This window comes from Chanodichthys erythropterus, chromosome 3 (assembly GCF_024489055.1).
Source record: "Chanodichthys erythropterus isolate Z2021 chromosome 3, ASM2448905v1, whole genome shotgun sequence".
Taxonomy (NCBI): Eukaryota; Metazoa; Chordata; class Actinopteri; order Cypriniformes; family Xenocyprididae; genus Chanodichthys; species Chanodichthys erythropterus.
Window position 1 is genome coordinate 2806358 of NC_090223.1, and position 23578 is coordinate 2829935.

General features: G+C 37.5%; 1 protein-coding gene and 1 long non-coding RNA gene across 2 annotated transcripts; both read left to right on the forward strand.

Annotated features, from left to right (window-relative positions):
• Positions 1-2769: 2769 nt before the first annotated feature.
• On the forward strand, positions 2770-17199 carry LOC137002491 (interferon-induced very large GTPase 1-like). The gene is made up of 10 exons (XM_067362188.1): positions 2770-2791; positions 8401-8469; positions 8660-9238; positions 9337-9939; positions 10094-10755; positions 10957-11163; positions 11575-11803; positions 11969-12368; positions 12522-15736; positions 15776-17199. The coding sequence occupies exons 1-10, from the start codon at positions 2770-2772 to the stop codon at positions 17197-17199; spliced, it is 7410 nt and encodes a 2469-aa protein (XP_067218289.1).
• Positions 17200-20766: 3567 nt separating this feature from the next.
• On the forward strand, positions 20767-23556 carry LOC137016952 (uncharacterized). The gene is made up of 5 exons (XR_010894512.1): positions 20767-20970; positions 21598-21730; positions 21889-21994; positions 22321-22433; positions 23019-23556. It is a non-coding gene; the product is annotated as an uncharacterized lncRNA (long non-coding RNA).
• The last annotated feature ends 22 nt before the right edge of the window (positions 23557-23578 follow it).

A 23578-nucleotide genomic window follows, 5' to 3' on the forward strand; every position in this document is an offset into this window, starting at 1 on the left:
GTATAGCGCGCCCTCGTTTCATTCATTCATTGACTCTGGAAACAAGTGTGAGCTAGCATCAAATAATTTGTTTGGTGTTCTTGATAGTACTTTTAATGTTTTAATTGAGGGCTGTTTCTGTTTGAGCAAGGAAATATTTATATAAATTGCTTTTTGCTGCTCATTCTTGGAATTGTTTGTGTGCTTATAGGCTCTAGGTCACCTTCACATGATTTGAACGCGGGACATAAGGCAGTCGTATGTATTTGTTTTAATGAGGTAATGGGTTTATGTAATGACAACAGTAGAATGGTTGAAAATCTTGTAGCTTTATCCATTTAGAGCATTGCTGTCTCCAACTGAAATATCATGCAAAACAGCTCTTTATTGAACAAATAAAATTACAGTTGGTCAACAATAGAATAACTACTAATATTTACTAATATAACAGAATGTATAATTCAGTGTCTAAATAACATTCTTTTGATAAAATAAAAACAAATGAATCACGGATTAAACCTTTGTGAGTACAGCTATATTAAACTCTTAATCTAATTATCTTCCCCATAATTTAAAGGAAAATTTTTCTAGTATACGCTTAAAAATGGTTCTTTACTCGGTTTCTTATACTATCTGTGATTCCACATTCCTTTAAACATTGGGCATCTGTAGTATTCAGCACTGCTTTGTACTGTGACAAATTTACCACATACAGCTAAAAGCAAAAGTTATTTTTGTAAAAGTGTGTGATGACAAGCCTGTATTTTTGTTTGTTTGTTTGTTTTTGCATTTGTGCAACAGAATCCACAATCACTTTGCCACATTCATTAATACTGTTTCTAATGTGATCACTGTCATTTAAAAAATCCTGTTCATTAAAATGTATCCTGTTAGCATTAAACTCACTATTATTTACTGCAAAATTATCCTCACTTTGTTGATGTCACATGATCTATGATGTTATATATAACAAAAGATTATTTATGTAAAAACTTTATTTACCATTGTTTCCACCATTTTGGTCAGTTAGTTTCATCAAACTGTAGAAATATTATTAAGTTTCTTAATCCCATGTGAAAAATAGATCAAAACTGAAATAGGCTCTCATATACATGTTATAAGAATAAAAAGAATAATTTCTGAATTTAACACAAAATATGTGGCTATTTAAACACCCAGTGTTAACGGGTTTAAATCCTCAAAATGGAGTCTCTTTTTCTTATTTTACTTTCACTTCTACCTGGCTAAGGCTTTTTCTTTGACTCCATTCATATTAAAAACAAAGTAACTCCTTCTTGTGGCACTTAGTGTCATAACATGTTTAAGAGAAGCACTGTGGTCAGATACCTATGTGTGTGCTTGTCTTACCTTACAATCATGCAGTTTGTCATAAATGGTGTATCAACTCTGTGATCTTCATATGTTTCCGGTAACACAGTGTTACGCTAGAGATACTTTTTAACTTTTCACTGCTTTCAACCAAAATTAAGATGTAAGACTTGATTTTCTTGCTAAGACAAAAGCTGAGATCAAGCACCCTGCAATAAAGCAATAAAACTCATCTGGAGAGAAGATCTCAAAGAAATTGGACACCGCCTTGCCCAAACTCTCCCCACTCACCCCCCCCACCCCGACTCAAGTCACTGAGAGATCAAGAGTGCATATGTACTATGTATAATGTATCTTGTGAATCTATTGTTTTTTTCAATTTAATGTTTGGTATCATTTTAAATATCTCAGTAAAAATGGTTGCAATTTCACAGCAGTCACTTCATTTTATGATGAAGATTGAAAACTTACCCCTCGTTTACACTGCATATGTCTGTGGCGCGTAACGGCTCCAGAAAGGTTTTGTTCTGTCCTCTATGTGGTGTCAACTCACACCAGAAGCATTTCAGAAGTGAAGCGGCTGGATTCGTGAGACCACGAGATTTGCCTGTCTGATGTTTTTTTCCCTCGATTTTTCATGTTTTTATGGCTAAATGGTTATATTTTGTCCAGTTTAATTGTGTTTGTTGCTATTTTATGTTGCTGTAGCCTACAGACCAAGTTAAAACACTTAAAAGTCCAGTTATGTACAAGAACAAAATAAAAAAAATAAAGTTTTTCAACTACGAATCTCTTGTCATCAGTTGCCTCCTAGTCATGTGAAATATGAGTTTACACAGGGTGATTATTTTGCCTTTATTTTGTATAACCACCCACTCCGGCTTGGAAACCAATCAAATGTTTAAACACATTTTAGGACACTCCTATTCAAAAATCTACACAGACTGAAGGTGACAGAAGGGTAGACTGCTCCTTCTCCTTTCCCAGGGTTTAAAGAGGCATGATTCACCACTCATAGTGCTCACCTCAAATGATTTGTAGCCTTATGCAGGCAAATATGTGACGTCTCTGACCCCACCAGCACACCGATTTCTTTCTGCTCCGATGAAGGGAATTAGGACAAACCTCGACACACAGGTATCACTTTTACTATAAAGACATGCTTTGTGGAGCAGAATATTATATGCAAACATGATATACAGCACAAAATATACAAGTATAGTTCAATTATGTGGATAATTAATATCTGTATGAGCTGCAGAGATAGTTTTGTTTTACTTTCATTTGTGTGAGAGAGCCATCTTAAAATCATTGTGTGTGTCTACATTTGTATGTTGTCTTGTTAAATGTTAAAAATGTTAAAATAAAATTTAAAATATTTACTTTCAGGAAATTAAATAGACACAGTCAGGAATCAGAGAAGATGATCGACTGAAGAAAGAACAGAATATCAAGTTCAACATGTCCAGCAGAGAAAGCAGAGGTCAGAGATTATGAATCTATAAATGATAATAATAATTGATTCAACATCAATTATATCACTCAGTCCTCCTTTCAAACAGTGTCTTAAAAAAATAATGATTGGATTTAAGCTTTTAGTACAGCTGAAATGCATTGTCCTTGTGTAAGATGATTGATGGACTAATTTAAGAATTAAATAAAGATTTTTCTATGTACATTTTAATTCATATTTCATGGTGTCTCAAAAAAGCACAGTTGAGTACATACAGATGTTCTTAAGATTATCTTAAGAAGTACTAAAGGAATTTTAGTATAGTGCATGAAAATAGAGCACTTTAAGTACATTATGAAAGTGAACTTTTTATTCACCTGTAAGGATGGATTTCACCAAGATTGAATTCAAGACAAGATTCCTATCCTGTAATAAAACAATAAAACTCTCTAATCTGAAGAGAGGATCTGCGAGAAAGAGCACAGGACAACACCTAGATTGACCTCCTCTCTTCCCCCTCATGCTGAGTTTCTGACTCCTCACACCCTCTCCTTCCCCTCAGGCCATGCAAACCTCACAAATCTACAATCTTAGTTGTTTTAAGTGACATCAATGTACTTCTGGTGTGACTGGAAAGATGGTTTCACTCCCACATCAATAGAACAGACAAGAATAAAGAAAGCAAAGCCTGTTATCCTGGTGTGGGAGATGCCCCAATAAAAATCCTTATTAACCATTTGTTTTGATCCCCAAAACGAGGCATGTGACCCTTTGGGGCACGAGAAAAGGTCCAACAAAAGCTACATAAATATTTGAGTTCTAAATGTTTACTGTTGTCATGAATGCCAGCGAAGTTCCCTCGATCGGCCACCGGAGGTCACACTCCCCAGAGTATTAACTGGACTACAAATCCCAAGAGCCCACATACCTGGCCTGATTACTGCACAACTGCTTCAAGTCAGCCAGCTATTTAAGCCACACACACACACACACACACACACACACACACACACACACACACACACACACTCACTCACTCACTCTCACTCTCACCCTCACCCTGCGTTCCATTCGGAAGGGCTCATCCCTATGCCCTAATCCCTTCAAAGGGTTTACCCTCCGGAGTGAGAGCTTCGAAGGGATGAAGGGTGTAGGGGTATAAAAAAAAACCTTTTTTTGGAACGCGCTTCTGCGTCCTCTTAACGAGACAATCAAGGAGGAGTAGATTGTGCAGGCTGCGCCTTTTGTTTAACATAGTTTATATATTTATTTATTTTTGGTATATCGCACCACATTGTATATTGTATCTATGAATTTTAAACATTTGAATGGACTGATTAAGGGAGCTGTAAAGAATTTTTGTTGAAGTACAATGTTGTTTTGACCATAATAATGTACCAAATCTTACTTGTATAAATATTACAGTGGTATAGAAAAATACTATACATACATTTATAGTTGAAATAAAACTCAGAGCCTCTTGTACCCATTCTGTGACGTCAAAGAACGTCCTTGTGCAAAGGATCATGGGGGCCTGAAGTGTCCATCAGTTGTACCCTTCGAAATCCTTCACTCCGAAGGGCCCTTTGAAGTGGTTAGTTTTGAGCACTTCGGTTTGGAATGACCCTTCAATATGGCAGCCATGGTTATTTTCACTCCGAAGTGCCCTTCGGAGGGTGATATATCCCGTTTGGAACACACACACACACACTCACACTCACACACACACACACACACACACACACACACACACACATACACACACACACACACACACTCACACTCACACTCTCACTCACTCACTCACTCACTCACTCCTTGTGAAGTATTGTTTGCCTTGCAACAATTTCTGAGCGTTATTTCCTGTTCTCTGTCTGCCTGTGTTATCAACCTTGTTTGGATTACTGACCTTGGATTGTTTGTCGCCTGCCTATTACCCTTTATTTGCCTGGACTGCTTCTTTGATTGTTTGCTGCCTGGCCTGATCTCTTGCCTGGTTATGACCTCGATTATTGGACTGTCTCTGACAATGTTGTTTACTCTGGAGATTCGACCCACGCCTGCCTGAACTGTGAGCTTGCTGTTTGCTAATAAACCGCTTTTGGATCCCAATCAACCTGAGTCTGCGTCAGAACTGTCCTTTTGTTAAGACTTGGGGTATTTTAAGCAATTTGGCAAACCACTGCAGATGCTGCATTCAGAACTTCCCGCACTATTGCTGTGTGTATCTCTCTATTTGCCAGGTATGCTGACCCTTTAATTATTTTTAACTTTATGTTTTGAATTGTATTTTGTATTTTAGGCTAATCAGTTGTTTGTTGTATTCTTTTTAATTCTTTTAATTTGTGTTTTATCCTGCCTGGAAAAACAATAAATGTTAATCATGATTTATCTTGGATTCCTCTGAAATCATTATGACTAGTAGATTACTGGAGTCTGTTATTTCTGTAAATCTGCGTCAAATCCCACATCATGTGGGACTTTTTAATTTCTGTCTGTTGTTGAATTAGCAAGTTGCAGTATTGTGATTAAGAAAACTGCATTTTTGTATGAATCATAAACTGGCGAATATATGTCCGTGAGAACGTAGTCAGCTGATGCGAATTCTCTGAGTGATAATGGATCAGTAATGAACGAATAATTGAAAATATGAGATAACCAGAATGATCAAAGATCTAAATTGAAGCACAATTAATCTTATGATCAGATGTTACATCAGAAACATTGTGAAACTAGGAGTCATTTACAAACCCGATTCCAAAAAAGTTGGGACACTGTACAAATTGTGAATAAAAAAGGAATGCAATAATTTACAAATCTCATAAACTTATATTTTATTCACAATAGAATATAGATAACATATCAAATGTTGAAAGTGTGACATTTTGAAATGTCATGCCAAATATTGGCTTATTTTGGATTTCATGAGAGCTACACATTCCAAAAAAGTTGGGACAGGTAGCAATAAGAGGCCGGAAAAGTTAAATGTACATATAAGGAACAGCTGGAGGACCAATTTGCAACTTATTAGGTCAATTGGCAACATGATTGGGTATAAAAAGAGCCTCTCAGAGTGGCAGTGTCTCTCAGAAGTCAAGCTGGGCAGAGGATCACCAATTCCCCCAATGCTGTGGCCAAAAATAGTGGAGCAATATAAGAAAGGAGTTTCTCAGAGAAAAATTGCAAAGGGTTTGAAGTTATCATCATCTACAGTGCATAATATCATCCAAAGATTCAGAGAATCTGGAACAATCTCTGTGCATAAGGGTCAAGGCCGGAAAACCATACTGGATGCCCGTGATCTTTGGGCCCTTAAGATGGCACTGCATCACATGCAGGAATGCTACTGTAATGGAAATCACAATATGGGCTCAGGAATACTTCCAGAAAAGAAATTGTCGGTGAACACAATCCACTGTGCCATTCGCCGTTGCCGGCTAAAACTCTATAGGTCAAAAAAGTAGCCATATCTAAACATGATCCAGAAGCGCAGGCGTTTTCTCTGGGCCAAGGCTCATTTAAAATGGACTGTGGCAAAGTGGAAAACTGTTCTGTGGTCAGACGAATCAAAATTTGAAGTTCTTTTTGGAAAACTGGGAGGCCATGTCATCCAGACTAAAGAGGACAAGGACAACCCAAGTTGTTATCAGCGCTCAGTTCAGAAGCCTGCATCTCTGATGGTATGGGGTTGCATGAGTGCGTGTGGCATGGGCAGCTTACACATCTGGAAAGGCACCATCAATGCTGAAAGGTATATCCAAGTTCTAGAACAACATATGCTCCCATCCAGACGTCGTCTCTTTCAGGGAAGACCTTGCATTTTCCAACATGACAATGCCAGACCACATACTGCATCAATTACAACATCATGGCTGCGTAGAAGAAGGATCCGGGTACTGAAATGGCCAGCCTGCAGTCCAGATCTTTCACCCATAGAAAACATTTGGAGCATCATAAAGAGGAAGATGCGACAAAGAAGACCTAAGACAGTTGAGCAAGTAGAAGCCTGTATTAGACAAGAATGGGACAACATTCCTATTCCTAAACTTGAGCAACTTGTCTCCTCAGTCCCCAGACGTTTGCAGACTGTTATAAAAAGAAGAGGGGATGCCACACAGTGGTAAACATGGCCTTGTCCCAACTTTTTTGAGATGTGTTGATGCCATGAAGTTTAAAATCAGCTTATTTTTCCCTTAAAATGATACATTTTCTCAGTTTAAACATTTGATATGTCATCTATGTTGTATTCTGAATAAAATATTGAAATTTGAAACTTCCATATCATTGCATTCTGTTTTTATTCACAATTTAGACAATGTCCCAAATTTTTTGGAATCGGGTTTGTACAACTGGCGTCAGATTAAAGGATTAGTTAACTTTTTTTAAAAATAAAAATTCCTGATAATTTACTCACCCTCATGACATCCAAGATGTTCACGTCTTTCTTTCTCCAGTCAAAAAGAAATGAAGGTTTTTGATGAAAACATTACAGGATTTTTCTCCATATAGTGGACTTCAATGGCCTCCAAACTGTTGAAGGTCAAAATGTCAGTTTCAGTGCAGCTTCAAAGAGCTCAACATGATCCCAGACAAGGAATATAAGTCTTATCTAGAGTAACCATCAGCCATTTTCTAAAAAATTAAAATTTTATACATTTTAACTATAAATGCTCATCTTGGACTAGCTCTCTTCTTCTTCTCTATTTGAATTTCGGCAGTGTAGACACTGCTAAGTGTATTACTGCCCTCCACAGGTCAAAGTTTGAACTAATTGTTATACACTTGCACTAGCATATTGTATATGACAATTTAGTTCAAACTTTGACCTGTGGAGGGCAGAACATTTTGGATGACATGGGGGTGAGTAAATTATCAAGAAATTTTAATTTGAAAGTGAACTAATCCTTTAAATTATTCATGGTGTCAGAATTAAATTAAAAACCAAAGTTGTATTAAAATAAGATAATTTTTACAAAAGTGCCAAAGACGTACACTCAAAATACCTTTAACCAGACCACTAGACGCCGTTATTGGGCTAGTGGGTGGAACTTACACACCTGGGCATGTTTCTGATGGTCACTTGTATGTTCACAAGTGTTAAGAAATATCAGCAGCTTCTGGTTCTGTAGGTTGAAAATTGTATTATGAATAGTGTTCCTAGTAATCACATTGAAATTTAAGATGCAAGATTTACAAGCATTTACATTTAATAAAGATGTTTGAATTAGATATTATTATATTATTTTACCTAGTTTGAGCTGCTACCTGTCAAATCCCTGTTTACTGTGTTATTGCTTTGGATGAAAGCGTTCTGCTAAATGTGAATATAAAGTATTGTGATCACTGCAGCAACATCTCAGTCTGCTTTAGATTTTTTTTTTTTTATTGTCTGTTCTTATTCTTGTGTTTTGTAGCTGTCTAAAGCTCTATAAAGTAGGCTAACTATGTGTAATGGTTGGATTCCACAACTGATAATATAAAATATATACACAGGCTAAGACAATACAACATGTACTGTAGGTGTCATAAAATTTACTGAATTTGAGAAATTTTCTATTACATTCCTGATTTGGCTGTGAGATTCTCAGTCTGCTTTAGAAATCTTTTTTATTATCTGTTCTCATTCTTGTGTTTTGTAGCTGATGTTCGCAGTTCTTCTAATTCTTCTCGCAGGAGAAGTAAAAGCAAATCCAGAAGCCCCCCCTTCAGTAAGTCTTTACTCAGATGAACACTGATTAACCTTGCTGAACAACATGTGATTATTATGGGCTGTTTTGGTCACTTTTAAACCAAACTGTCAAATTCAGATCTCAAAAGCAGCTCATGCTGGTTTCTGTTTGTGATGCACAATTTATATATTTTTTTTATAATCTAGTATGTTTGATATGTGTATTTCAGTGAGTGATTTGACTCCTCTGAGGATTGTTCTTCTGGGGAAGAGTGTGTCAGAAAACAGTGGAGTGGGAAACTTCCTGTTGGGACGAGCAGCGTTTGACAGTGAAGCTCCTCCAGATGTTGTAGAGAGAGTCGGAGGAAGATTGAAGGACAGACACGTGATGGTCATCAACAGTCCTCAGCTGCTCCAGACAAACATCTCAGATCATCAGATCACACAGACAGTGAGAGAGTGTGTGTATCTGTCTGATCCAGGACCTCATGTGATCGTTCTGCTCCTCAAACATGATCAGTGTTCAGCAGAAGATCAGGAGTGTGTGGAGAAGGTGCTGGACTCTTTCTCTGAGCGGGTTTATCAACACACCATGGTGCTCACCACACAAGAGTCCACTGAAACCAATGACATCCTACAGAAGATCATTCAGAAATGCTTCAACAGACACTTCAGTCTTCAGAGAAGCAGCTCTCCTGATGATCTTCTGCAGACGTTTGTGGACATTGTGCAAAAGAATGATGGACGACACCTGGATTGTGCTGAAGAGTCACAGTATTTCACAATGAAGCAACAGGACACAGAAAGATGTGAGTGTGATGATATTTGAGAGTTTGTAGTGATATATGAATATATTTTGTATATATTTTATATTTATAAATTTTATATTATGTTTTTCTTCTGTCAGTTTCAGAGGGTGTGAAGCTGAATCTGGTTGTGTGTGGGAGTGACGGCACATTAAAATCCTCCATATCAGAGCAGATCCTGCAGCAGACAGACAGAAGATCAGACGTGGATCTTCATGGACGTCAGGTCTCTCTGGTGGATCTTCCAGCTCTGTTCAACACTCGTCTCTCCGAGGAGGAAGTGATGCGTCAGGCTCTCCGCTGTGTGTCTCTCTGTCATCCTGGAGTTCATGTTTTCCTCCTCATTATTCCTGATGCTCCACTCAGTAATGAAGACAAAGCAGAAATGGAGGAGATCCAGAGGATCTTCAGCTCCAGGATCAACAAACACATGATGATCCTCATAATGCAGAATTCAGAGCATCAGACAGAAGAACTCAATGAAGAAACACAGTCTGTCATTGAGAGATTTGGAGGACAACATTTCTTTGGTCCCAACACACAAGTGTCCACATTGATGGAGAACATTGAGAAGATGCTGGAAGAAAACAGAGGAGAGCTTTACTCCACAGAGACATTTCTGGAGGCACAGATGGAAAAACTGATGAAATATGAAGAGATGAAGAAGAAAATCGACTCACTAGAGACACATTTACTGTCACAAGGTAATGAGCAGAGTTTGGGACTTAAACTAAATTCTGAACTAAAACTCTTAAACTTAAATTCTAAAATTAAAAAAGTGTCTCATCTTACCCTGATCCCCCTGCTGATCTCGTGTTTTTTTAAATTTCATTATGATTTTTGTTTATTAATTTTCAGGTTCAAGAGAAAACACCGAAAAAATGAGGATTTTGTTGCTGGGAAAAACTGGAGTTGGGAAGAGTGCAACAGGAAACACAATCTTAGGAAGAGATGCGTTTACAGCAGAAACATCTCATGAGTCAGTGACTAAAGAGAGTCAGAGAGAAACATCTGATATCAACGGCCGACGCGTTACTGTGATCGATACTCCAGGACTGTTTTATACTGAACTGAGTAAAGAGGAGATCCAGAGAGAAATCAGACACTGCATCTCCATGATCCTGCCTGGACCACATGTGTTCATCATTGTGCTCAATTTAGGACAACGATTCACTAAACATGAGGAATCATCAGTGAAGATCATCAAAGAGACGTTCGGTGAGAAATCTTTAATGTACACCATGGTGCTCTTCACCAGAGGAGATTTCCTGAAGAACAAAACCATTGAACAGTATCTGGGAAAACCAGGATCTCCTTTGATGAAGTTGATTGAAGCATGTGGAAACAGATTCCATGTGTTCAATAATAATCAGACTGGAGACCGAACACAGGTGTCTGATCTACTGGAGAAGATAGACAACATGGTGGAAGCAAACGGAGGGAGTTTCTACTCATGTAAGATGTTCAGAGAGATGGAGAGAGAAAAACAAGAACAACAGATGAAGATCCTGATGGACAGAGTCAGAGAAAGAGAAGAACTGATGAAGAAACACGAAGAAGAGAAAGAAAGTATGAAGCTGGAGGAAGAACGACAGAATCAAGACAAAGAGAGAAAGAGAAGAGATAAGGAGATGAAAAGAGAAACAGAGCAAGAGAAACATCAGAGAGAGATACGAGACGAGATGAGACGAGAACGAGAAACATTCAAACATGAAATAGAGGAAATGAGACAAGAAAAAGAGAATTTGAAGAAAGAAAAGGAAAAACTTCAGATTAAATATGACACTGAAATAGGCAGACTGATGAACAAAATAGAGAATGAGAGGAAGAAAAGAGAAGAGGAATATATAGAAAGAGAAGAACAATACAAAACACTAATGAAAGAGAAAGAAGATCTTCAATCCAAACATGAAGAAGAAGAAAACAAGATGAAGATCCTGATGGAGAAACTGAACAGAGAAAGAGAAGAACTGATGAAGAAACATGAAGAAGAGAAAGAGAGAATGAAGATGATGATGGAGAAACTGAACAGAGAAAGAGAAGAACTGATGAAGAAACATGAAGAAGAGAAAGAGAGAATGAAGATGATGATGATGGAGAAACTGAACAGAGAAAGAGAAGAACTGATGAAGAAACATGAAGAAGAGAAAGAGAGAATGAAGATGATGATGGAGGAGAAACTGAACAGAGAAAGAGAAGAACTGATGAAGAAACGTGAAGAAAAGAAAGAGAGTATGAAGATGATGATGGAGGAGAAACTGAACAGAGAAAGAGAAGAACTGATGAAGAAACATGAACAAGAGAAAGAGAGAATGAAGATGATGATGGGGAAACTGAACAGAGAAAGAGAAGAACTGATGAAGAAACATGAACAAGAGAAAGAGAGAATGAAGATGATGATGGAGGAAGAACGACAGAATCAAGACAAAGAGAGAAAGAGAAGAGAAGAGGAACTGAAAAGAGAAAAAACAGAGCAAGAGAAACATCAGAGAGAGATACGAGACGAGATGAGACGAGAACGAGAGACATTCAAACATGAAATAGAGGAAATGAGACAAGAAAAAGAGAATTTGAAGAAAGAAAAGGAAAAACTTCAGATCAAATATGACACTGAAATAGGCAGACTGATGAACAGAATAGAAAATGAGAGGAAGAAAAGAGAAGAGGAATTTAATGAGAGAGAAGAACGATACAAAACACTAATGAAAGAGAAAGAAGATCTTCAATCCAAACATGAAGAAGAAGAAAACAAGATGAAGATCCTAAAAGAGAAACTTAACAGAGAAAGAGTAGAACTGATGAAGAAACACGAAGAAGAGAAAGAGAGAATAAAGATGATGATGGAGAAACTGAACAGAGAAAGAGAAGAACTGATGAAGAAACATGAAGAAGAGAAAGAGAGAATAAAGATGATGATGGAGAAACTGAACAGAGAAAGAGAAGAACTGATGAAGAAACACGAAGAAGAGAAAGAGAGAATGAAGATGATGATGATGGAGCAACTGAACAGAGAAAGAGAAGAACTGATGAAGAAACACGAAGAAGAGAAAGAGAGAATGAAGATGATGATGATGGAGGAAGGAAGACAGAATCAGGAAAAAGACAAAAAGAGAAGAGATGAGGATAAGAAGAGGTGGGAGAGAGAAAAACAGACTTGTGATGAACATATTCAGAAACTGAAGAGTGAAATGGAGGGAATAATCAGAGAGAAAGAGAGAATAGAAAGAGAGAGACAAGGACAACTAGAGGATCTAGAGAAGAGACTGACAGAAGAAAGAAACATGAGAGAAGATCAACAAAAGACCTTTGAAGAGAAACTGGAAAAAAGTGGAAAGCAAACAATCAATCATCTATTTCAGAGACTCCATATTGAAGTCAAACACCTCAACAAACTGAGAGCTGCAGATGTTCTTCAGATAACTGTTCATTCATTACAGTCTCATGAGTCTTGTGCTGAAGAAGAGCTGATTCACACTTTCATACAAAAACTACTGATGATGAACTACAGACATAGATACATTCATGTTAAAGAGACCAATAAAATGTCTTTGTCTAATAAAAGATCAAGCCAATCTGACCATATTCACCTGATGGATGTCCAGATGGCCGTGTTTCATTGTGCTGATGGTTTCCTGAAGCAGCTGATGGTCACTAAACTGTCCCAGTGTCAGTACGCTCTGCCTCTGCTTGTTCCTGATCCATTCACACAACAGATTGAGTTTCCTCTCTGGACATTCAGACAAATACACAAGAACTGGAAGAAGAAAATACTCAACAATGGAATCATCAGTCAAACCCAGCAGATCTACAAGATACAAACTCCAATGGTGTTTTTCTTCAGGTTTGGCTCTGTGTCTTCATCCAAGTCTCAGCTGATGAACAGTCTGATCAATGAGAAACACAACACGTTCTTCCACAGGAACTGCCCAGGCAGCAGCAGAACCAGAGTCCTGATGGATGGAGTGGTGGAGATCGCCTGGTTCTGCCCCTCTGGATCATATGATGATAAATTCACTGACTGTGTTTCGTTCTGTAATCTACACGGTGATGCAGGAGACCATGAGAAACAGCTGCAGATCCTCACTGAAATGAGCTCAGTCAATGTTGTTCTTCTGCCACAACTGGACAGGAATGACAGAAGTGGAGCAATAATAAAAAACCTGTTCAAAAACAGAAAGCCACTTATTTGTCTTTTTACTGAGGATGAATCTACTGTCACTGAGATGAAGAAAGGGAAATTCACGATCGGTCTGAAAGACAGAAATCAGTCAGATGTATCTGAAGAACTCAGAAGAGCGATAAATGATTGTCTCTTAGGATCATCTTCCACTTTCAGACTTGAAGATGTGTCCAAACACTCAGACATCAGAGTAGATGAGGAAGATGATGAAGACTGCAGGAGAGGAAGAGAAGCAGCACAGCAGATGATGAGTTTACTGGAGAAGAAAGATCTGAGAGAAATCAAAGAATCATTTCTGCCTCGTCAGGGGAAACTGTGGCATCAGTGGAGTCAGAAGAACAAAGAACTACATCGACCTCGAGGAGATGAGATAGAAATGGACATCAGTAGAAAGAAAACAGAGATGAGGACAATACGTCAACAGCAGCATGAATCTGACATCAGTGAGTTCATGAAGATCTTCATTAAACAAATTAACTCACATGCTGAACTTGCGAAGATGTTTTTTCTTACATGGCTCAGAATCCTCCTGGATGAATATATCTTAGTTTATCACAGATATGATAAAATGTGGACAACAGTCTTAAAACTGAAAGAGAATTATGATAAATCTGAACATCTCAAAGCTGAACAAACTGAACTTGAGAGAATATCTGATGATATTGAAGCTGCAACCTTTGGTCTGGAGCACATCATGAGGGAGATCGGTCAGATCTATGAATCATGTGAATCTGTGAACAAGAACAAGAAAGACCTGCAGGTTCACTTCTCTTCTCTCCCGAGTCTTGCAGCAGAGATGATGATCTCTGGATTTCCTCTGGAGCTGATGGATGGAGATGCTGCTCATGTTCCTGTGATCTGGATCTCTGCTGTTCTAGATCAACTCATCCAGAAACTGGGAGACCAGAGAGTCTTTGTGCTGTCAGTTTTAGGGATTCAGAGCTCTGGGAAATCCACCATGCTGAATGCCATGTTTGGACTCCAGTTTGCCGTCAGTGCTGGCAGGTGCACCAGAGGAGCTTTCATGCAGCTGATCAGAGTGTCAGACGAGATGAAAACACAGATAAACTTTGACTATATTCTGGTTGTTGATACTGAGGGTCTTTGTGCTCCAGAACTGACTGGAAGATCAACAAGACATCATGACAATGAACTGGCCACATTTGTTGTTGGTCTTGGAAATCTGACACTGATCAACATCTTTGGAGAAAACCCTTCTGAGATGCAGGATGTTCTTCAGATCGTTGTTCAGGCCTTCATGAGGATGAAGAAGGTCAGACTGAATCCCAGCTGTGTGTTTGTCCATCAGAACATTTCAGACGTCACAGCTGGAGAGAGAAACATGGAGGGAAGGAGACGACTGCAGAAGACACTGGATGAGATGACAAAACTCGCTGCTAAAGAGGAAGACTGTGATGAAGAATGTTTCAGTGATATCATTAGATTTGATGTTCAGAAAGATGTGAAGTATTTTGCACAGCTCTGGGAGGGCAGCCCACCCATGGCTCCACCAAACCCAAACTACTGTGAGAATATTCAAGAACTGAAGGAATCTATAATCTCTCATGCCTCAAGATCACATGGAATGATGCTGATAGACTTTAGAGATCGTATTAAAGATCTTTGGGAGGCTTTACTGAATGAAGGATTCGTCTTCAGCTTCAGAAATTCTCTGGAGATTTCAGCCTACAGGAAACTAGAGAATGAATACAGGAAGTGGACCTGGAGTCTTCGCAGTGCCATGATGGAAACTGAGAACAAACTACACAACAGAATAGAAAATAAGTCAATTCATAAGGTTGAGGAAACTGATCTTCAAAGAGAACTGAAGAAGACAAGTGAAGAAGTGAAGAAATCAATGTCTGAATTCTTTGATAAAGACGCAGATGCAGATATACGGATTCAATGGAAAACATCATTTGAAATCAAAATCAAAGAGCTTCAGGAAAACATTGTGAGAGAAACAAAGAGGAAATTAAATGAGGTTCTTCAGCAGCGAGACCTGAAGAAAAAGATTGATGATGAGAGGAAACATCATGAAAACACTCTCTATGAAAAGAGCAAAGAACTCGCCTTAAAACTCAAAGACAAAAGAAATGATGAAGAAAAGCTAAAGAAAGTGTTTAATTTGTTTTTGAAACAGAGTGTGAAGAAGATCATGACAGACCCTCCTGCAATCAAAGACACTGATATAATGAGAGATGTGAGAAAGATCCTCTGTGGCATCATTGAGGGACGTCTCCTTCTAGATCTCTGGAGGGAGAACAGAGATATGTATACTGTGCCAAGTTATTTAGGTTATGTACAGTTGAAGAGATCCAGTGTAATTAAAGCACCTTTTAAAAATGTCAAATGTAAAGGTAAAGGTAAGCTTGGTTATGTGATATCTAAAGAGGATGAAGTTCAAATCAGATCATTAGTCACAGATGTTGTTCAGCAGACAGACAGAATGATTCAGTCATTTAACATTTCAAAGAAGGGCTACAACATCAGCTACATTCAACAACTCACAGATTACATCAAGACAAGAGTAACAGAACATGAGGAACGAGTGAAATATGAGTTCAAGAATGAATTCATCAGGGACATGGTTATTTTCATCTGTAAGAGAGCAAAGAAGAAGATCACTGACCAACACAGACTGTTCAGAGAAGCCAAAGATCCTGTAATATATGTTCAGAAGAAGAGAGAAGAGTACTATAGTATTTTCCAGAAATACTGTCATGGATCAACATCAGCTGCTGTTTTTGGAGAGATCATCTGTCAGAAACTGAAAGAGCCCATTGAGCAGAGCGTCTACAAGAAGACTGCCAGAGATCTGACAGATGAAATGAGATCAAACTGTGAATCACTGAATGGAAACAGATCAAATCTGGAGAAACACATCCTGAAGACACTGGCAGAAGAGGAGGATTTTGACAAATACATGAACTACATTCATAATCCCAGACATCACTTCAAGAGTTTCATCAGAGATGAAGTCAGTCGGTACATCTCTGATAAGTTCAGAGTCAGTGTTTTACCCAAGATGAAGGAGAACATTGAACTCCTGCAGAAGAAGATCATGGAAGCAGCACATGAATCTGCTGAACTTGTTCAAGTGAAGAAAGGAGATGTTGGTTTGTGGTTGAAGAGTTTAACATGGCAGATCTCAGATGAGCTGATCTTCTCTGAAAAAGACCTCAGAGGAGTCAAACTTGATGATGTTGATGATTTCAACCTCCTAGAAGATGTGATGAGAAAAGAACTTACTGCTATAATGTCTAATATCAGCAGGAGATTCAACAGAAAGACATTTCCATACAAGCTGGACTATAAAGACACACCAGATGAGCTTCTGATTGATCTCTTCTGTCAGTGCTGTTGGGTTCGGTGTCCGTTCTGTGAAGCCACCTGCACCAACACCATAGAAAACCATCCTGGAGATCACAGTGTTCCTTTCCACAGAGTGACTGGAATTACTGGGCAGTTTTACAAAGGAACAAAAAACTTGTGTATCAGAATCTGCACGTCATCAGTAGCAAATAATCAATCTTTTTATCCCACTGACTCAGATGATGCAGTCCTCTGGAGAGAAAACAGAAGAGCAGGAGGAGTTTATTTGAACTGGAGAATCACTCCTGATCTCTCTGAACTGCCCTACTGGAAGTGGTTTGTGTGCAGATTCCAGAAAGATCTGGAAAAACACTACAATAAAACATTTGAAGGGAGAGGTAAGATACCAGGAGAATGGAGAAAATACTCAAAACATGAAGCTATTAAGAGTTTGGATCAATACATGTAATGGAGCAGATGAAGAATGATATTTGTACATCTACTCTCCGATTCAAGTCCAGTCATCACTTTAATTTATGTGAAGCCATATTAAAATACAGATTTAGTAGAGCAGCTCTACACTAAACTAACACTATACAGTCAATTTTTCACTTGGAGTCAGTTCATTGTTTATAGAGTTCAGTTCATTACAGAGGACTCGTCTGGTTCTCGTGATCTTTGCTGAAGATCGGTGCCCGTGGCCGTCTAGTTGGTCTTTGCAGGAGTATGTCTCTCAGTACCGTTGCAAGGGCTGTGCCAAGTGTACGACCACACAGGGTGTCGCGCCAAAGTAGTGACAGCTGACTTTATGTAACACAAATAGTTAAAGTTTACGTTTTTGTTCTTCAAAATACTATAATAGTTAAAAAACATTGGTAAAATGAGACTGTGTATATCATGACTGCCCTGACAGCAACATAGTGTTGGCCCAAATCCAGCCCACATCTGGTCTGCATGTAATCCACATGTACCAGATGTGGGCCAGATCCGGGCCACACTATGTTGCAGTCTGGGTGTAGTACTCTGCTTGTTAAAAATGTATTATGCAGTGTCTTACAATATTGCTCTGATGATGTCTGTGATTCACACGCATACATGTCATTCAGCGCAGGATCACACGTCAAGTTCATAGAGAACTTTCAATCCATTTTAAATTCCGATTTTGTCCACCTCTGGATTGGGACAAAGCAATAGATATTACCCGAGAAGTTCAAGTAAATACGCACAAAGAGTTATCACTAAAATGTTAGATAAGCATAATACCCTGACTATCATGCACCTTTCGGACAATCAGTGAGAGCACTGGTACCACACAGCAAGTTACACTACTCCATCTCTAGACGTTTTAAACTTTTTTTAAATCCAAAAATTTCAAAAAGCATCTCTTCAGATTGTTAGAGCCATAACAACATTAATAATTTTATAATATTTTTTCCTTATATTAAGAATGATTATGTTTTCGAAAAATGTGTATTTTGTGTTACTTGTATTTGTATCACCTGACTTTGACTAGTTATATACCTATTACATATGTGTAATAAACTTGGAAGAAGAATTTGGAAGGAAGGGTTGGAACAAGACAGTCTTTTGACCGTGAAAATTTCTTGTTTTTGAAACTGCAATAAGTGTAGACTTTATTTTTGCATTTCTTTTGTAATGTAACAAGACAAAGAAAAAGTAAACATTTACAAAAAAAGTTTTTGATTCACGGGTCAAATCCTTTGTGCCACACCCTTAATGGAAATGGTGAAGAACAAGGCTTGGATCTTCTTCACATTGGAATTGAGTGAAGTGGAAATTGATTTGCCAGGATTGATGCTATGGTTACCGAAGAGGATTTCAAGGATTATGAACATTATACGTGATATGTGAGCGGAGCAAGCCACGAGTTTGGGATTATTGCAACGCACGGATGAAAGTTAAAGTAAACTAGTCCAGTGCAGCGATTACTCTGGGATAATTGGGTAGAGACGTTCAAAATTGTTTCTTAAGCTGGAATTGGACTTTTCTACACTTTAAAAACTGTACTTTACTGTTACGTTTTCAAATAATTGATATTGACTGTTGAATTATGGATGACACAAAAGAAATTGCAGACTCAGATAAAGTTGACCACAAGAGGGCGGTCAAGTAGGGGAGAGTGGGGTAAGTTGTCACACTCTTCATAACTCCAAAACTATTAGATTAAGTTAAGTGAGTTATCTGCAGTATTCCATTCAGTTATGTGCAAGCCAGAGAAAGTTTGAGTTTAAAGTTCAAAGTAAAGTGGTCTTGCCTTTGTTTTGGTTGAAATGTGTATTGTTTGGATTGAAATAATTGTTTTTTTCAAATTCTCTAGGCATGATTGTTTATATTTCCAGTTCTGGTTTGAATTTAAAAATTAAAATCAATAATAACAATTAAGTAGTTGTGTTCTTATTTTTAGATAATCTAGTGTGACAACCTGCCGATGGGGCAAATTGTCACAAGTGCACATTCTCTATTCAACAGTCTACAACTCCGTAATGAGATAAGATATGAAAATGTAATGAATACAACATATGTGTCCAAGACTTCCTTCTTTCATTTGGTAATTTTTCATTTTCATTTATACAATTGTGATGTATGGTGCTCAGTAAATGTTAGTGTGAAAAGTGTGACAACTTACCCTGCTCTCCCCTACACGCATAAAGCGCAAGAGGAGAGTTTGAACAGACTTGTCAATTTGAGAAAGTCAAAAATGGCTCAGATTACCATTCAAATGAAAGAAATTGACAAGCTAAAAGAAAATGATGAGAATGTGGAAAAGATAGAACAAGATGTTCTAACAATGAACTGAAGTTGCCTCAGCAATAAGAAAGAAGAGCAGAGCAGGTTCGTCAGCTGGACATAGTCGCATTATCAGCCAGTAGTTCAAGTTCAAGGTTACGAATGAAAGAAGAGGCTGAGAAAGCTGCTCTGTTGGCAAAGCTGCTTCTTTAAAAAAGAAAAAAAAGCCTTGCAGTTAGAAGAGATACATCTGAAAGCCAAATTGTAGCAATTAGAACTGCAAATGGCAATTGCCGTTTCTAATGCAAAAGTGTATGATGAACATGAAAGATCTGATGAATCGATGCAGGGATATGTTCAACCAAAGCATGCAGTAAATGAAAGAAGCAACCCTGTATCACATGAAATACGTTCTGAGGAAACTATTTTGCAAATCGCAATTACGTTACATGCCAACATATAAGCAGTGCTATTACGTTTGTCTTGAACATAATATAAGCAGTGCTATTACGTTGGTCCTTAACCTAATAAAGCCAATTTATTGCAGTGCTATTACGTTTGTCCTGAACATAATACATCCAAAGCAGGTTTCTTTTCACACGTAGCAGCTAATGCTGTTCATTTTGTTTTAATTATTTACTCCCTTTTTTCTGATCGGGCTACAAAATATTATTTATGCCAGGGGGAGTCAAATGGCGGCACCCAGATAATTTTTATCTGGCCCTCCAACTGGTTTTTGATGTTTAAAACCGCTCGCAATCTGATATCAAAGTCCCCGCAAAGGTTTTCATAAGGTTTTCATAATATTCACTCAGTGAATGTCAACCCGTTCTCACTCCTGACCGTTCTCACGCTGAAGAAGTCTCCTTCAGAACACATCGCGATATTTGGCATCAGTTCGCGTGTGCTGGATGTTGGTAAGTAGTCGTAAATACGCTGTTCTAATGTTTGATATAATGTCTTTTCTGTTTGCAGATATTAATCAGATTAACGTTAGCTCCCTCATGTTCAGTCACTGCATTATATCTGTCACCTCCGCTGAGGTTTTGCTTTTCATTGCTTTCTATATTAAATACTAAACTAGGGTGAATAAACACTGTCACGTGACGTGCAATATATTGCACAATATATATAACATATTCATATCAGGTTCAAAGTAGTACAAGTGTAGTTTCAAAATGGTATTTGTTGTAGAAGCACGGTAAAAAACAACACTTACCATGCTTTTTACCACAGTATTGGTAGTTTTAATGTGATTTTTGTTGTAAATACAGAGTAACCACAACACTTATCATGCTTTTAATGCCTAATAATGTTAAATCCAAAAACTGTAAGGTCAATAAGAACTTCTTTCCTATATATATTTATATATAAACCTATATATTATAAATAATGATATTTTCTTTTCTCTTGTTTTAGCTGAAAAGACAAAAAGGGCCTTTCGGAAATGGATGAAGGAGACAGAAAGCTGCAAAGGCAAATAATTGCAATGGTATGTATGTGTTGCTTTTAACCCTTTATCAAACATTTTATCAAGCATTTGTTAAATAGTCTCACAGTAAATTAAAATTAAAGTCAAATCCTGTACATATTTATCACCTTATTTGTAAATCAGTTGTGCCCCTTCTTGGACAGTTGGACGTCCCACACATAAAAGTTTATATTAATTCCATTGAATTCTTTAAAATGATTACAGATTGGGCCCAAAATGTTCCAATGATACATGATGTCTCTCCGCACCTCATAACTACCTCTGTTTGCAAGAGTGGAAATTATCATTTGACTTGTCACATGACATCAGATATTCGATTATTTTGTCATAATCAAAATAATTGAATATCTGATGTCTATTCAATATCTAATCAGTTACACTGCTGATAATGTCCTGCTTGCATGTGAAACATGTTATTTTTTTATTTATTCTTTTAAATATAAATATAGCTTGCTATTAAAGACATATGTTTAATCATGGAAATGCCCACATATCAGTGAACTTATTACATAAATGCATTTAACATTTAATTATGCAACACTCTTTACAGAAGGAAATCCTACAGTTATGTGTAAATTGACAACTTGAATGTGATGTAATAAATTTACCTTCCTTTCTGTCTTGCAGGATTACTTGCAGATTACTTAGTCCTTCTTTTTAGGATCTCTACAACATCAAACTCAACAGCTCTTTTAAGAGCCGACCCTCACAAGAGCTACTAGTGAGTCGCTGCAAACCTGCCGTGATCAGCCCTTTCCAGGTAAAGTTTCTAGATATTTAAATCAGTATTTACTCATCAAATGCTCTCCTGGATGGTATGGTAAATTAACTGATTTATAACTGTCTCAATTTGTATGTTTTAAGAACAAGAGTTATTGCACACAGAGTAAGTAGAGACTTTCTTGTTTTTCTGTGCAGAGAAGGAAGACCAGTCCTTATATCAAAGCAAGCTCATCGAAGTCCTTTGTTTAGGGTGAGGAAGGAACATGACCATCTCATGCCCAAAGAAGACAGAAGTCCATTGGTATGTCTTGTGTTGAGGCAATGCTGTAATATGTAGTACAGAATTTAATGTTGTTCTCTCAAAGGACTATTAAGTTCTTAAAAAGTTCTTAAAAACTGTTCCTTCTGTTTGTTTGTTTGTTTGTTTGTTTGTTTGTTTGTTTGTTTGTTTAGATAAAAGCAGACAGGGAAGCTTTGGAAGATAATGAGTTAATATAATATAATATAGTATAATAGGAATGAAATAGTAAATGTTCTTTAAATTATGTGTAATACCTAGTTTTTTTGGCTTGAAATAAGGCCTTATACTGCACAGACCTAAAACATTGTATTTGTGTTTTAAAACAGATAGCAAGTGAAGTCACTAACAGAAGATCCTAGAGGAAAAACGACTGATGTGCAGCTACGGAGGAACACAAGAGGCAGAAACTATGCATGGCCATGGCTTCTTCATGAGTACGGTAAGTCCTGTGCCTATTCTTAATTCTTGCCTTAAAGTTTTTATTGCAGTATTTTAACAATTTTACATTGTACAGGTTATCACTTGGTTTTTGACCAAATTATGCTCTTGAAACAAGAAACAGAAGAGTATGTTGTCCTGAAAGAAATCAAGGCTCAAAAGAGAGCATGCCTTTCTAAAAGATCTTTTAAAACAGGTTGCTGTTAATATGGGTAAAACAGTTTTTGTTCAGTACTTAGCTTACAGTCTGTGCTGCATTTTTATTATAATATATATATTATGTACTGCTGTTTTGTAAAGTTAAATCAGGAACAGGCAACTCTAGCCCTTTTGCTGTCTCCTTTTGAGGTGGAGAGTTTACCTCCAACCATAATTGAGCACACCTGAAAATTTTAACCAAAGTCTTCAGGTGTACTTATAGACAGTTATAGGCAGTTGGGTTTGAGGTTGGAGCTAAATCTGCAGGACCGTGGACGCTGAGGGCCAGAGTAGCCCACCACTGTTTAAATCATGCAGAACATAAGCTGACCTGGCTGTCCATTAAACTACTTAACTTGAATTGTGTGTTTTTTTGTTTTACTTTTAGACCAGGACTGAAGAACGCCTGACAATGGGATGTTAAGACTTCTTCCTCTGGTTGAGAAAAAGCTACAGCACATCAGTGATCACATCTTCTGGTCATCAGTTGTACTGTAGAGTACAACTGAACAAACTGTTTAGAAGAAGAAGAACATGAACATGATAGAGACATGTACAGGGAAGAGCAAGAACCCAGTTCAGCTGTGATAATGAATCTTTATTTTAAACTCAATATCAGATCTGTTTTCTGGATCATAGTTGACTGGATGGGATTCTGTGGCGCTCATTTGTGCAATAGGAGTAAAGTCTGTGAATGGATTAGTATGACGTTAACGTATTTTTGAAGACACGTTTTTATTTATCTTGAATCTCATTTGTCTTTATGCAAATTTCAACCTTATGCTGTATCCTCCAATAAAGTGTTGTGTAATAAATTATGGTGAACGTGGTGTTTGGTAGAGTAAATACAATTTAACTAAGCTGAGTTTATTTCATAATTTAAAAAAATGACATATAATTTCCATGATTGTTTTACTTATTAATACATAAATATATATTACATAAATA